This window comes from Henckelia pumila, chromosome 4 (assembly GCF_033568475.1).
Source record: "Henckelia pumila isolate YLH828 chromosome 4, ASM3356847v2, whole genome shotgun sequence".
Lineage (NCBI taxonomy): Eukaryota > Viridiplantae > Streptophyta > Magnoliopsida > Lamiales > Gesneriaceae > Henckelia > Henckelia pumila.
The window spans coordinates 12,726,145-12,741,128 of record NC_133123.1 but is presented as its reverse complement, the minus strand read 5'-3'; the positions used below and the strand labels follow the sequence as shown (position 1 = coordinate 12,741,128).

At 33.0% G+C, this 14,984-nt stretch overlaps 2 protein-coding genes across 2 annotated transcripts; both read left to right on the top strand.

Annotated features, from left to right (window-relative positions):
* Positions 1 to 555: 555 nt before the first annotated feature.
* Positions 556 to 6,300, top strand: LOC140860169 (signal peptide peptidase-like 4). The gene is made up of 15 exons (XM_073263017.1): positions 556 to 915; positions 1,117 to 1,263; positions 2,291 to 2,449; positions 2,595 to 2,706; positions 3,198 to 3,317; positions 3,446 to 3,597; positions 3,925 to 4,107; positions 4,288 to 4,322; positions 4,575 to 4,737; positions 4,846 to 4,899; positions 5,100 to 5,192; positions 5,299 to 5,441; positions 5,562 to 5,632; positions 5,800 to 5,883; positions 5,951 to 6,300. Exons 1-15 carry the CDS (start codon positions 907 to 909, stop codon positions 6,076 to 6,078), a joined length of 1,653 nt encoding a protein of 550 aa, XP_073119118.1. The 5' UTR covers positions 556 to 906; the 3' UTR covers positions 6,079 to 6,300.
* A 4,110-nt stretch (positions 6,301 to 10,410) lies between these two features.
* On the top strand, positions 10,411 to 13,886 carry LOC140863175 (probable glycerol-3-phosphate acyltransferase 8). The gene is made up of 2 exons (XM_073266391.1): positions 10,411 to 11,065; positions 12,773 to 13,886. Exons 1-2 carry the CDS (start codon positions 10,439 to 10,441, stop codon positions 13,646 to 13,648), a joined length of 1,503 nt encoding a protein of 500 aa, XP_073122492.1. The 5' UTR covers positions 10,411 to 10,438; the 3' UTR covers positions 13,649 to 13,886.
* The last annotated feature ends 1,098 nt before the right edge of the window (positions 13,887 to 14,984 follow it).

Here is a 14,984-nt window from a genome sequence, read left to right as displayed (position 1 = left end):
CCATAATAATATGACCATGTTATATATATATATATATATATATATATATATATATATATATATTCTATCTATTATATGAAATATGAGCTTATTATAATAATTATATTTAAAGACACCAACATATCATATTTTATAGTTATCTTTTCCTATTCATTATTCCACTCAAAACTTCTTTGATCGTTCCATATTTTGTTTTGTTTTTTTTAAAAAACTATATATTAAAAAAAACTTATCTTTTATGTACATTTTTTACGGGCTAATTGCATTCATATCCCCTGTGAAAAGTCTAAAAGGCATAAAACCTCCTAAGAAATATTAATAGGCTAATGCATCCCTCAGTTTTTTAAAATGTAGCACATTTCACCCCTATGTTATACAAATTCGGACACATTTATACCTTCTCATAGGGGTTTTTATGCTATTTTTTTTAAAATATAAGATCTAACATGCTATTAATTTTACACAAAATGTTTTATGCCTTTTAAACTTTTCAAGTGACGAATGAAATTAGCCCCATTTTTCACAGATATACAAGGGGTACGAGTTTTGAGTGCTGGTGTTATGGACCAATCAATCTGGAGACATGAGCTGGGTGCACGGCGGCTGATATCCAGTGGATCACCTACGGTTACCTAGAATTCCAGTCAGTATTTACTGTCCGGGCCTGATCCGTACGGCTAAATACGGAGATAATCACGGGCTCAGCCGGTGGCCGGTGTAATCGCCTTGCCTTTATCCCCACTAGCAGGCGGCGCGTTTGATTGCGTCACAGTTTCTCGATTGCGTGTTCTGCACGCGTCACTCTGAACGGCGGACGGGTTTTGTTGAGAAAAGTAAGGGAGGAATAGATCAACGGTTACATCTCGGCATTACTGTCGTGACAACGTACGAAAAGTTAGATAAGAGATGAAAAGGGAAAGCCAAACAGCCCCTTAACCATTTTTGCCTTCCTTTTTCTTGGTTCTTCGTTTGCATATATGCTCATAATATTAACACCGCTAGCTTTGTTGTCCCCCCCCCCCATTCCCACTTGTTAAGATTGGAAAACCAATAATTTAGTTGACGATTTCTACGGAATTCTTGACTTTCTGGGCCTTTCCTGTTTTTTGTCTTCAGTTGATGGAGTTGAGGAACAGAGCTCTCTATTGTTCTTTCTGTGCAGTGGCTCTGTTGTTATGTAGTACTTTGGTGTTTGCTGGTGACATAGTTCATCAGGATGACGTTGCTCCGAAAAGGCCTGGTTGTGATAACAATTTTGTGCTGGTAAAAACTCAATCTTTTTGTCCCTCGTGTCAAATTTGGCTCCTTGTGCAATTTTGTTTCATTTTTCGTACTTCCTCGATCCATTTAGTTTTTCACTCGCCGTTCTTGGATTATTGTTGCTCTCAATTTTGGCGCTTATAAATCCAAGAGTATTTATTTTATGTTTGTTCTTGCTTGTATCTTTGAAGGTTGTTCTGGGGAGGGTTTTATTATGTACACCACCTATTTATCTTTTTGATAGGTGATTTTAAATGAGCTTTGCCTAATCTTAACACCGACTTACTCTGGCTAATCTTGCAATATTTATCGTTTTGACTTTTGGGTTTGATATGTTAAATGTCATTATTACTTTAGGAAAGCTAACATTTGGAGGATTTGGCAAGTTTTAGAATTTCTACTAAATAGGAACCTTGTCTCAAAATTTTATTTTTTGGGTTATATTGATGGGTTTTAATTGGAGTGGAAAAGCAAAAATGACTCTTGAGTCTTGATGCGTTGCCTGGATTCTGGAATTAAGAAGTGAAAGGAAATATCAAAATGAGGGGTGGGGGTCTATGTTTGCAAATGAAAATTCAATTCTTGTTTATTTTGTTGATCAGTTGAGGTAAGATCCCAGCTTCTCACATCTGGGGTTTTTATGCGATAGCGAGTAAATGAACTTGTGTTTATGGAAACTTTTAATGCCGTAGTAACCAATTGTACGTCTCCTCCTTGCAAATGTTCAGGAAGTCTTTAATCCTTAATTGATTTCCTCGTTTGATTCTTCTTCTTAGGAAGCCAACGTTCGGGGGGGTTATCAAATACATATATACACATGGTTTTTTTCTTAAAGTCCTGAAGAAAAGAGCTTTAGAATTCTGAGAACCATCACTTCCGTCATCCTGATTGGAAATATAATTTTCCTTCTACTGATGCAAATTTTGTTTTGTTAAGCAAATCCATAACCTTCTTATGTTGAATTTACGGGTGGTTTTTACACCTCTTACATTGTTCTAATGAAGCCTATAAAAGCACCAATGTTCATCAGGTTAAAGTACCAATTTGGGTTGACGGGGAAGAAATTACGGAGTTTGTGGGTGTTGGTGCTCGATTTGGGCTCACCTTAGAATCCAAAGAGAAGCGCGCCAACCAGATCAGAGTTTCTCTTGCGGATCCTCCTGATTGTTGCAGTGTACCAAAGAATAAGGTCCTTTCTTCCTTACCGAGTGCTTAACTTTGTGACCATTACTCTGTGTTCCTCAGGCAATTTGTATTTTGATGAATATAAAAACTCTGTAGTAGTTTATTTACTGTTTTCCTCACCATTCAGCCCCTTTCCCTCTCTTTTGTAGCTGACAGGTGAGGCCATCTTGGTACATCGGGGAAAATGCAGTTTTATTACCAAAGCAAATGTTGCTGAAGCTGCTGGTGCATCAGCTTTACTTATCATAAACAACCAGACAGGTTCGTGATAATCGAACTGATAAATATTTTAGTTAATTTCCTCAAGTTTATCATGTTTAACTTTGTGGAGACTTTTCCCGGAGCAGAAGGAATACATGCAGGTGGATAAATCTAATCTAAAATTCTAAAATTTTTGCTGGCAAAATATGTTTGAGTAATGCAACCGGTACAACGGAATTTGTACAACAATTCTTAAACTTTAAAAAATTCAATACAAAAATTTTATTTATCAAATCTCATGATACATTGAGTACAAAATCTCACGATATAATTGTTGTAATGTCTTTACGATATATTGGTTGTACCTTTAGTATTTTTCAATATATTTTTACCTTATTTGTTTATGCTTGTTGGGTGTTGAAGCCATCATCATAGTAAAAATGATCAATTATCTTGGTAAAATCATAACTGTAGACAGATTGTGGCATTACTTATTATCTTCCACCTTTGCTGATTTTACATGTTTATCACTTAATAAAATCAATTTTCAGAACTCTTCAAGATGGTTTGTGAAGCAAATGAAACCGATGTGATTGTTGGAATACCTGTTGTCATGCTCCCAAAAGATGCAGGAAAAAGCTTGAAGCTAAGTATGAGTAACAGCTCAAATGGTAGGATCGATTTTCTTTTTTCCTTTTTCAATCATTTGAAAATTCAAACCATATTTGCATTTCTCATTTTTGTCAGAATACAGTTCGTTTCCTTGCATTTCACTCTAAATCATTCCTTTGTTTTTCAGTTTCAATTCAAATGTACTCTCCACATCGTCCATTGGTTGATGTCGCAGAAGTGTTTTTATGGCTAATGGCTGTCGGTACCATCTTATGTGCATCTTATTGGTCGGCATGGAGTGCCAGGGAAGCATCTATTGAGCAGGACAAGCTCTTAAAGGTAACGCTTGGTCGCACACTTGCAAATAGTCGTCTTCAGCTTTTTTTGATAAATGGCATTGCCAGGAACCACTTTTCCCAAAATTTTGACAAGGGCTAAAACTCTTGTTAATGAATCTCTGTTAATTTTAGAAAATAAATATATTTGTATATAGGTGAAGCTAGGGATTTTTTCCTGTAATTCAATTCTCAATAAAGTAATGTCAAAGATAAATCATAGTTTCAATAAGTATAAAATTTGATTTTAGACTATATATACTATTGAATTTTAACAAGCATAAAAGGTATAATTTCCTTGATGCATCTATTATGTTATTATGAATTGCAGGATGGTTCTGATGAATTCCTAAGCAAGGAGATACGTCATTCGAGTGGCATTGTGGACATCAACATTTTATCAGCAATTTGCTTTATCGTGATCGCCTCTTGTTTTTTGCTCATGCTCTACAAGTTTATGTCTCACTTATTTATTGAGATTCTGGTGGTTCTATTTTGCATAGGTGGTGTAGAGGTATGATTATCTCTGCGTACCCTATGAGTTATTTACAAGCTTAGAGAATGCCTGATTCACGGGACTTTGTTCTCTATGAGATAATTTCACCAAAACTAGGCACACATTTACTGTTTGTGTGTACGTACTTGCACATGACTTTAAGCAGAAGCTGAGTTTTTATGTCTTATTGTCCTACAGGGATTGCAAACTTGCCTGGTTTCTCTATTATCATGGTATGCAATGTATTTTTCATATTGCCTGGTGGTTCTTGATGATAGTAATAATTATAAATGACTAAAGGGTCTCTCTGTCTTTCGACATTTTATTTATACCCTCAATAAAGGCCCTCCTTTGCAACATTATTCATAAGCACAACACAAAATAATTAATATAAAAGGTGCGGTTAGGGAAAAACAAAGTTGTGTATTGGTTTCTTAACAGATTGACATCGTTTTTCATGATGGACTGACAATCCTTCGATATAGTTTCAGATGGTTCGAACCTGCTGCAGAGTGCCATGTTAAAGTGCCATTTCTTGGAACCGTTTCATATTTGACACTTGCTGTATCTCCATTGTGCATATCCTTTGCTGTTTTGTGGGCAGTTTACCGCCATGTCTCCTTCGCTTGGATTGGTCAAGATATACTTGTGAGAAAGATTCATCTGTTTCTTTATCTAGTTTGATTTGTCTTCATATTAATGTAGACTGGGAACATTGGACTGAATGAAACCTTACTTTCTTTTCCGTTGCACCAGGGCATTGCATTAATAGTCACCGTTCTCCAAATAATACGTGTTCCAAATCTAAAGGTAGTAATTTGGACTTGTCCCAATGCTCAACTAATGTGTGTATCCTTCTTTCTTTTTGATGTTTTCAAAATTGTTAGAATACTTCTTCACGTTCTTTTGACACTGTTTAACCATATTATATTAGATAATATGGTGTGGTAGAGCTATTTTTTGAGATGCACATGAAGTGAGATCAAATTTGCTTGATGTTACGTGCTCAGGTGGGAACGGTTTTACTCGGTTGTGCTTTCTTGTATGATATTTTTTGGGTCTTCATCTCCAAGTGGTTCTTCCACAAAAGCGTAATGATAGTGGTGAGTAGTTGTATAAATCTTGAAGAATTATATGGACTGTTCTTGATGTGTTAAAAGTCGAGTCAAATTTCAAAGCTACTAACAAGCCCGTCGCTGTGTCTTGTAGGTAGCTCGTGGCGATGGAAGTGGAGAAGATGGGATTCCAATGCTATTGAAAATTCCGAGAATGTTTGATCCATGGGGCGGATACAGCATCATTGGATTCGGCGACATCATCTTGCCAGGGCTATTAGTAGCATTTTCCCTTCGGTTTGTGTTCCCAGTTAGCTGAATCTCAAGAAAATCGATGAATATCAGAGCAACCGTAGTTACACTAGCTGAGCTGTCCAATTATAGAACTGTTACTATTCAATTTTTGTCTCTATGCAGATATGATTGGCTATGCAAGAAAGGCCTAAAAGCTGGATACTTCCTCTGGGCAATGCTTGCTTACGGTTTAGGTACGATTTCAGTTGTGATATTTGAAAATGAATCGAGTTGGGTTTCTGCAAAGCCTGTTTCTGCACCAGAGGACTCATCTATCTATCTTAGTTCTTGATGAAAGGTCCATCCTTGTGCGAAAACGTTTTCCTGGTGTATTCTCACGTTTTGATTTTTTGTCGGATAGGTCTGTTGGTTACATATGTGGCTTTGAACTTGATGGATGGACATGGTCAACCGGCCTTACTTTATATCGTCCCTTTCACCCTAGGTACGTTACAAAGTTACTTTTACACCATCATCTGCTATATTGTGTAAATGTTGTGCATTGTGTTTAGGTACATTGATCGCATTGGGGAAGACGAGAGGCGATCTGAAGCATCTATGGATTCGAGGGGAGCCCGATTGCAGATCTTGCGCACATGTTCGACTACATTCCGACGAAAAACAACCAAGTAAAATGTAGAATAATATACTGAAAGTTGCTAATAGGAATACTCATATCATGTACATTAGAAGGAAGTGGTGCTTGGGTTAGCAGTTCACTTCACTTGTGTGCGTGTGTAATTTATTGCATCGAAGTCTACTTTCCGCAGCCCATTTGGATTGTAAGTGGGCCTAGTAGGTGAGTTGTGTGTTGACCCAACTAATCATTTTATGAAGCCCGATTTCAGCCCGTTATCGCCAATTGGTGGTTTTGTGTTGTCGGCTTGTTGCTCGTGTGTGTGTGTTTTTCTATTTTTTTCCTCTCATTCCTCTTTCTTATGAATTTGAAAAATGAAAATTAAAGTTACGATCAAGATGGGACAATATTTAATTATAAATATTTATTTAAACTAGTGTATCAGGGCATGTTACTTGTTTTATATTTTTTTTAAAATTAATTTGATTCGTATTTATAATATCGTAGTTGTAAAAATTAATGATGTGTTATATACATATATAATTTTACAAATTATTGAAGGACTAAACTATAATTTGAAATATTAAAAAAAAATTTAAACGTAGGAAAAAAATAAAAATGTAGTATTTATATCATAATGATTTTGGCAAAACACGTGTCCACTTTTGGCCGATTCTTTATATATACGTTGAGAATTAGAGTAATTAGCTATGGTGTTTAATATTTTTTTTAATAAACTAATAATATTTTTTTTTCAAATTACGAAAACATTTATTTGTATTTAATAAGAAATATTAAAACCTATAAAAACCTATTTTGTGAAGGTATCTTGTCTAAAACTGTCATCTTATTTTGTGAAGGTATCTTATCTAAAAATGTCATCTTAATAATTCTATAAAATAAAAAAAAAATACCAAAAAAACAAATTTATTTAAAACAAAAAAATCTAGAGCACACATTTTTATTTATGAGACCGGTCAATCATACTCATATTTACAATAAACATAATTCTTTTAGCATAAAAAATAATATTTTTTATGACTGACTCAATTAAGATATATGTCTCACAAAATTGATTCGTGAATACTTTTTATGAAAAATTTAACATGTATTGCGTGCATAAAGATACTAATATAGATACAGATACAATTCCAAAACTTCTGGGATCTGAAGCTGACCCTATGGCTGTGTTTACTTAGTGAGATTAATTATATATAGATAAATAATACTAAGACTATTAAACTAGTTTTATAGGATATTGAATAATGATGCATAAACAATCACATGTTTACTTTAATGGATCAATTTTGTGATTGATACTATGAATAAATTACGAGTTATAATTTTATACTTTCTGTATATTATATAATCTTATTTTAAGTTTTTATTTGTAAATTGGGATTGTGATTTTTATTGAAGAATATAAATTATTATTAATTCACATGTAATTATTTCTAATTGACCAAAATTATCGAGTATAAATATTATTTATTTTTTAAAACAACAATTAATAAATTGAGTTAAAAAATTTTTCTCCATGAATAAAGATAAAATCTAATGAAATGTATTAATCATATATTAAATTATTAGATTTTTTCATTTTTTTAATTTTTAAATGGATTTTTTGTATATTTAAATCAAATGAAATGTATTAATATATCTTAAAGTATTTGAAATTTATATCCATGTTATATAATTTTTAAAATGAGATTTTCATAAATTAATTTTTTGGAAAGTAAATTAAGGATATTAGTGTAATTTTTTTCAATTAGAAACATAATGATTATTTATTACACCATTTATTTGTGATAAATGATCAAGATTTAAAGTTTAAATTAGGTAACTATGGATGATCTTTATGAGTTAATACGGACCCTAAAAAAACAAGTAAACAAGTGATTGCATAGGATTATTAATATAATCATATGCTTATCAAAGCAAGTAAACACAACCTATATATATATATATATATATATATATATGAATGTATCTAATGATGTTTCCTATGCATTTGCTAACGAGCTAAATTTCGTTGATTAAAGTGAATTTTATGGCCAGCTAACTTATCATTCATTTATTGAATTTTATGCCCCTACACAAGAATGGTTGACAACCAATAATAGTGTGTAATAAATAGGAATTTTATGGCCAGACACTAAGCAAAAACCAACATCCATTATTATTCTCGATAGAAAAAACATATGCAAGTAATTTATAGACATTTCATTTCTCAGTGGGAGGAAAAAAATAGAAGAAACCTTTGATGCAAAGGTACAATTGGATCCGGAAGATTGAATGATTAACATTGTAAAAAATTGAAAGTTACGAGAATATACTATTAAAATTTGATAAGAAAAAAAGATCAAAATCATAATAAGTAAATCCAAAATTACAAGTTTCTCAAATTTTTACTAAACATAAGGGATCCACTTAAATATATAGTACATAATGCCCCCTAACTATCTTATTAAGTTAGTCTTTTCTCTAAAATTTGATAAATCATCCAATTTCATCAAAATTATTGACTGTACTACTAGTGTCAATCTTCACAAGTAATTGGAGCCAATTTTACAAGGTGAGCGTTAGATCAACAATCAAGAATTTTATTCTTCTACCAATTTTTTTTTTTTAGTCGAATATGTCTCCAGAGTTTGTCTAATATGATTTACATGATTAACATGATTTAAAATTTATTACGTTTATGATTTATTCAATATGTATCAAAGAGCATCAGATGCGGATTTCATCGTGATTTTAAAAAATGGCCACAACAATGAACAATGTGTTGGGATGATGACCAATATCGGCGTTGAAAATGTGCCAATCCAAACAACCTCCCTTCTCTCGTCTCAAATCTCAATACCTAATAATTTTTGCGGGTTGAGTGTCTAAAGGAGAATAAAGACCGATTATCGAGCAAGAAAGGTATCTTTATTTAAAAAGGTTGATTTTTAATTTTTTTTTATAACATGAAAACTTTGTCGTCATTATTTTTTGATATGCACTTACTAAACCTTCGGACTAACGTAATAGACTGTAAATTACGTGCTAAACCGTAGTAAATAAGCCTTGTGCGACATGCTAATCTTACAAAATGTTAATAAAGAAAATCAAACTCTTAACATCTAACCAAATATTCACCTACTCTACCAAAATTTCTACTCTCGACTCTAGGCAAAAAGAGAAATAGTAAATTAAATTTCATATAAAAAAGCGAAGCAATAATTAAAGTTTTTACCAGAAAAGTATTTGATTATTTATGTGGTGCATTAAATTCAGTCACCAAACATTACAGCTTTCTCACCCGCAATCCGTAATATAACGTGGAGACGTGGTCCACCAACTTCATCTACTAGAACTAGTCGACGATACATATAAGAAAATAGAATTGTATGTTTTTGCTAAAAGGTAGTTAAATGCATTAATTTAATTAATTAATTTTATATTCTTCTTTCTCAAACCAATTTTTTTACTGATTTATATCATATTTGACATCAAAATGTCTGTTTAATATGAAATCTCGATTCGAAATGCAATTATAACAAAAATATGCCATCGACTCATAAGAAAACCATTATTTTACACGTATATAAGTATCAATAAACTCTTTGTGTTTGACACTCAACCACGAAACTTGTAAAATTTGTGGCAAATCAACTTCTACTTAGGTTCAATGTATCTTTCTCAGCATTTATGTATTTTCAAATAAATAAAAAACTTTGTTTTTTTATATTTTAAATAAAAAAAGATTTGGGATGTGTTTGGACAAGTACTTACAAAATTTGTTTCAATTTTTTTTTATATAAAATATTTTAAAAGTTGTTTTAAGAATAAATATATGTTCGTACTGTTATATAAAAACATTTTAACATTTCAAAAGTAATTTTTTGAGTTTCATCAATGTTTTTCATTCTAAAAACATCTAAAACAGATACCATGTTGTCCTTTAAAAACTATATTTGGAGGAAATATTCTACAAAAATCTAGTCCGAATAAATACTTTAAATTTTTTTCCTTAAAAAAAACTAAAAATATTTTAAAATACATGTTCAAACGAAACTTTGCTTTTGTCGACTATTATGTCACACTGAAATTATGTATTTTTGTAAACACGAAAACTTTTAAGACATCAACTTACCAGTTACCACCAATTTTATTACACAAATATTCTATCAAATTTATTTTTATATCAAAATTATTAATTTTCGAATCGACTTACCTCATCGATAATTATCGATTTTTCGGAGACATACTTTTTTATAATTTTTTAATATTATATAGAAGGAAAAAAAAAAAGCATTGAAGTCTTAAACCTTCCCAACAGAAGGAGAGCGGGGCCCACTCCATCTCCCAACCTCCATGAATACAGAATATATATCGCATGCAGGCACTTAGCAGCATTCACTGCTCACACACACGCATAATGGGGAAAACCGCCTCCGCCCGTTTCCCGTCCATAGAAAAATGCGACACCTCCGTATCGAACCGCCACTCCGTCGCGGCGGACCTCGACGGAACTCTCCTCATGTCCAGCTCCTCATTCCCCTACTTCATGCTTGTCGCCATTGAAGCCGGGAGCTTCCTCCGGGGGCTAATCCTTCTCCTCTCATTTCCTCTCATCGTCATATCCTACATCTTCGTCTCCGAAGCCCTGGCCATTCAGATGCTGATCTACATCTCCTTCTCGGGGCTCAAAGTGCGCGACATTGAGCTGGTGTCCCGCGCGGTGCTGCCCAAGTTTTATGCCGCTGACGTCAGGGCTGAGAGTTACGAGGTGTTTGACAAGTGTAAGAGGAAGGTGATTATAACGGCGAACCCGACGATAATGGTGGAGCCGTTCGTGAAGGAGTTTCTCGGCGGAGACAAGGTGATCGGGACGGAGATCGAGGTGGATCCCAAAACGAGGAGGGCCACGGGCTTCGTGAAGAATCCCGGCGTGCTGGTGGGGAAATGGAAGAAATTGGGGCTACTGAAAGAATTCGGCGAGGAGAGACCGGATGTTGGGCTTGGAGATCGGGAATCTGATCATGATTTCATGTCCGTTTGCAAGGTAAATTCATCTTCCTCTGTTCGTTAATCTGAAAAAATGACTTCCTGATGAAATCGATTCAATTATTTGGCATGATTGCTTGATTATGCGGTGAAAAACTTGTGAATTTCAGATAGTTGTACTTCAAATGCTATGGAAAGATATGCGTACGGATGATTTTTGTTGCATTCCCCCGGCCCTCTTTTCCATCGCATTTCGATTTTTGTTGGGAAACTTAATTACGTTTTAGGATACAGTAATCACTCGTATGAGTTCACAATTATTTTTTGGATATATTTTGTATGTAAATTTTAAAAAGATTCTTTCTTAATTTGTCCCCAAATCCCCAAAATAATTGGGCCCACGATAATTTCAAATCGAGTTAATTTGATGCATGGGACCATTAAGAAATGTTCTCTCTATGTTTAGAGTGAGACACCCATGAAATTGAACCAATTTTGATCGAGTCATGTGACCTTCATTAAAATATATTGATATTAAATAAATAAATCAATTTTGGATTATAGGATTCACCGTAAAACATTAGAGTACTTAACGTCAACTGAAACGCTAAGTTGAGCGCTCCTAGTTTCTTTTTTTGGTGTTTATTTTCTCTCTCACTATTTTCTCAGAGAAAAACTAATTTGTCAAAGAAAGAAAAGTTTGTCCATCTAAAATCACAGAATCTGTAAACATTTGAAAATGCTATGACTTGATTTTTTGGTTTGAATAGACATGGGATTTACTTTTATTTGTATTTTTATCTGAGCGAACATGAAAAAAATTAATCGTTTTGTTCTTTAATTAAGAGTACAAATTTAAAACTAGCTTTCAACCTATATTAGTTAATAAAACTGAAGATAAAACTACACAATGTTTCAGACTTTCAGTGAACAAATCTTGACCTAATAATGATGATATTCTTTTTTGCCACTCATATATTCTTAATCTACAGCTCCCTAAACTATTGTCAAAATATTATAATATTTCTTGATGTGTTCATTGTAAAAAAAAAAAAAGTGATTGTCAATATTTTACAATTGCATTATTTGCATCCTTGTATTTTAACAGGCATTATAAATGTTGCCACATGCTAGTGATATAATACAGAGAAGAGCGATGCACTTAATGCAGTGGTTGAGGCTGCAATAGTACGTAGTGATAGAATAAATGACTTGGCCACACCATTTACCATCACCATCTGTCATGACCCCAACTAGTTGAATAGGGCACGTGTCAAACCTTATTCCCAGACTTACCGACTAAGCCTATTTCAAAGATTAATTGTTGAAATTTATCCGGTGCATCACCCACGTATTATCAGATTATTATTATTTAATATATGAGTTCTATATAAAAGTATTTTGGGACCCATGTATTTTAATGGGGTTTTTGGATCACAAGTGCAGCTAAATGTAGTTTTCACCTTTAAAGAAAAATTATGTTTATTTTTATTTTTATTTTTTTGGGCTTGATATTTCTACCATGAACATTAACCGTTTGACTAATTGCATATTGGAACATTGGAGATCAGGAACCTTAATCTATTTATGTTGAAAATTGAAATATTGGAGACCCCTTGTCATTAATATAGTGGATGAAATAACGTGACTAGTACAATCTTTGTGTCATAAAGTTTTAATTTAATTCCATGATTCATACATTGTAAGTTTTTGGTCAACTGATTTCTTCATCACAATTTAATGTTAAAACCATGGTCGAGTACAGGAGGGATACATGGTGAAACCAAGTAAAACAGCTAGGCCAGTGCCACTTGATCGCCTGAAAAGCCGACTGATCTTCCACGACGGTCGATTAGTCCAGCGCCCGACACCGCTCAACGCCCTCATCACCTACATTTGGCTGCCATTTGGATTCATACTCTCCATATTTCGTGTGTACTTCAACCTCCCCCTGCCCGAACGAATAGTACGTTACACATATGAAATGCTTGGTATTCACCTGGTTATCAAGGGCAACCCGCCTCCTGCGCCTTCCCATGGCACCCCAGGCAACCTTTACGTATGCAACCATCGCACTGCACTAGATCCTATCGTCATTGCCATTGCTCTAGGCCGTAAAGTTTCATGTGTGACGTACAGTGTCAGCAAACTTTCTAGATTCCTCTCACCAATCCCAGCTATTGCCTTGACTCGTGACCGCGAGGCCGATGCTGCTATGATCAAGGCCTTGCTCCAAAAAGGAGACCTAGTCGTTTGCCCCGAGGGGACCACTTGCAGGGAGCCATATCTACTCAGATTCAGCGCTTTGTTCGCCGAATTAAGCGACAGAATCGTGCCGGTGGCAGTCAACCTGAAGCAAAACATGTTCCATGGCACAACCGTGAGGGGTGTCAAGTTCTGGGATTGCTACTACTACTTCATGAACCCCCGACCGACGTACGAGATCACATTTCTTGAGAGGCTTCCAGAGGAGATGACAGTGAAGGCCGGCGGAAAATCATCGATCGAAGTGGCTAATCATGTGCAGAAAATCTTGGCTGGTTCACTGGGATTTGAGTGCACTCAGTTGACTAGGAAGGACAAGTATATGCTGCTTGGTGGAAATGATGGGAAAGTGGAATCAATGAATTCCAAGAAATGAGAAGGGTTTGTCTTCTAATCAAGTGAAAGATTAAAGGTGGATATAAGTATAGCTTTATAGGTCTGAGCGTGAAGTATTAAAACCAAATATTATTTTGTCCAAGAATAAATCTGTGTAAAACCAGCTGCAATATGATCTTGGTCATTTGTTGGATATATGTTTGTAAACTTACTAGTTTTCTTCGATGATGAAATATGTACTGGTTTGTTTTTGGCTAAATTTCGCTGCCTTAAATATATAGCTAGCTCTTGTAATGATATATTTCAAATCTTATTAACAAATACTCCAAGAACGAACAATTTTGCTTTGTCAAAATTCCAATGGATTATAAATATATGCAAATTTTGCTTGACATCTCAAGTTCCTTGTTATCAAAATTCTTGTTTAATTCGATCATACTATATTGTAATTATTTGAGAGTTTTTTTTTTTTTTTTACATCATACGGATTTTTATTTCTTTATCCTCCATTTTTTTTATTTTTACCATCAGAATAAAATTTAAATACGTCGAAAAAAATGAAGTAATTTTAAAGTCGATCTCTTATATACAAAATTTTCTTTCCAAACGAAACATAAAGTATTTAGGGAAAAATGCATTTTTATCCTCATAATTTCATATCAAAATAATTTTGGTCCCCCTTTAAAAAAAATAATAATTTTGGTCCCTAAAGATTTCAACACAACACTTTTAGTTCTTAAACTTTAAAAATTGTAACAAAATTAGTCCTTGTCATTAATTTTATAGTTAAATATATTTGTGAGAACTAATTTATGATATTAATAAATTTTAGGGATTATAAATGAATAAAATTAATAATAAAATATTGTGAAAACATAAAACATAAAAATACTAAATGAAACTCTCATTTTAAAAAAATATTTTTATGTTTTATCTTTATAATCAAATTGAAAAAAAAATATTTTAAAAAAACTAAAATTAAAAATAGAGTTTCAAGATTAATTTTTATACCATATGTATTTTTTATTCTTTGAAATTTATTATTAATTTTTAAAATTTAAAAGCATAATTATGTATATTACAATTTATATTTGATATTTTATGAAAATTAAAATTTATCTAGTTCGTATCTTACCATTAAATAAAGTAAACAATTAATTAGATTTGATATCAAATCAATTATTTAGTACCAAAGATATTGAATAAATTTTATTTTAAAAAATTATTAGAAAACACATTAAGAAATTTGCTTATTAAAATATTTATAGGATATTTTAATTTTAAAAAGACATCCGATTATTTTTATGCAAAAACTCCATATTCTAAATTAGATATTTTTTGTTTAAATTAAAAAAAACGTAATAAATTTTATTTAC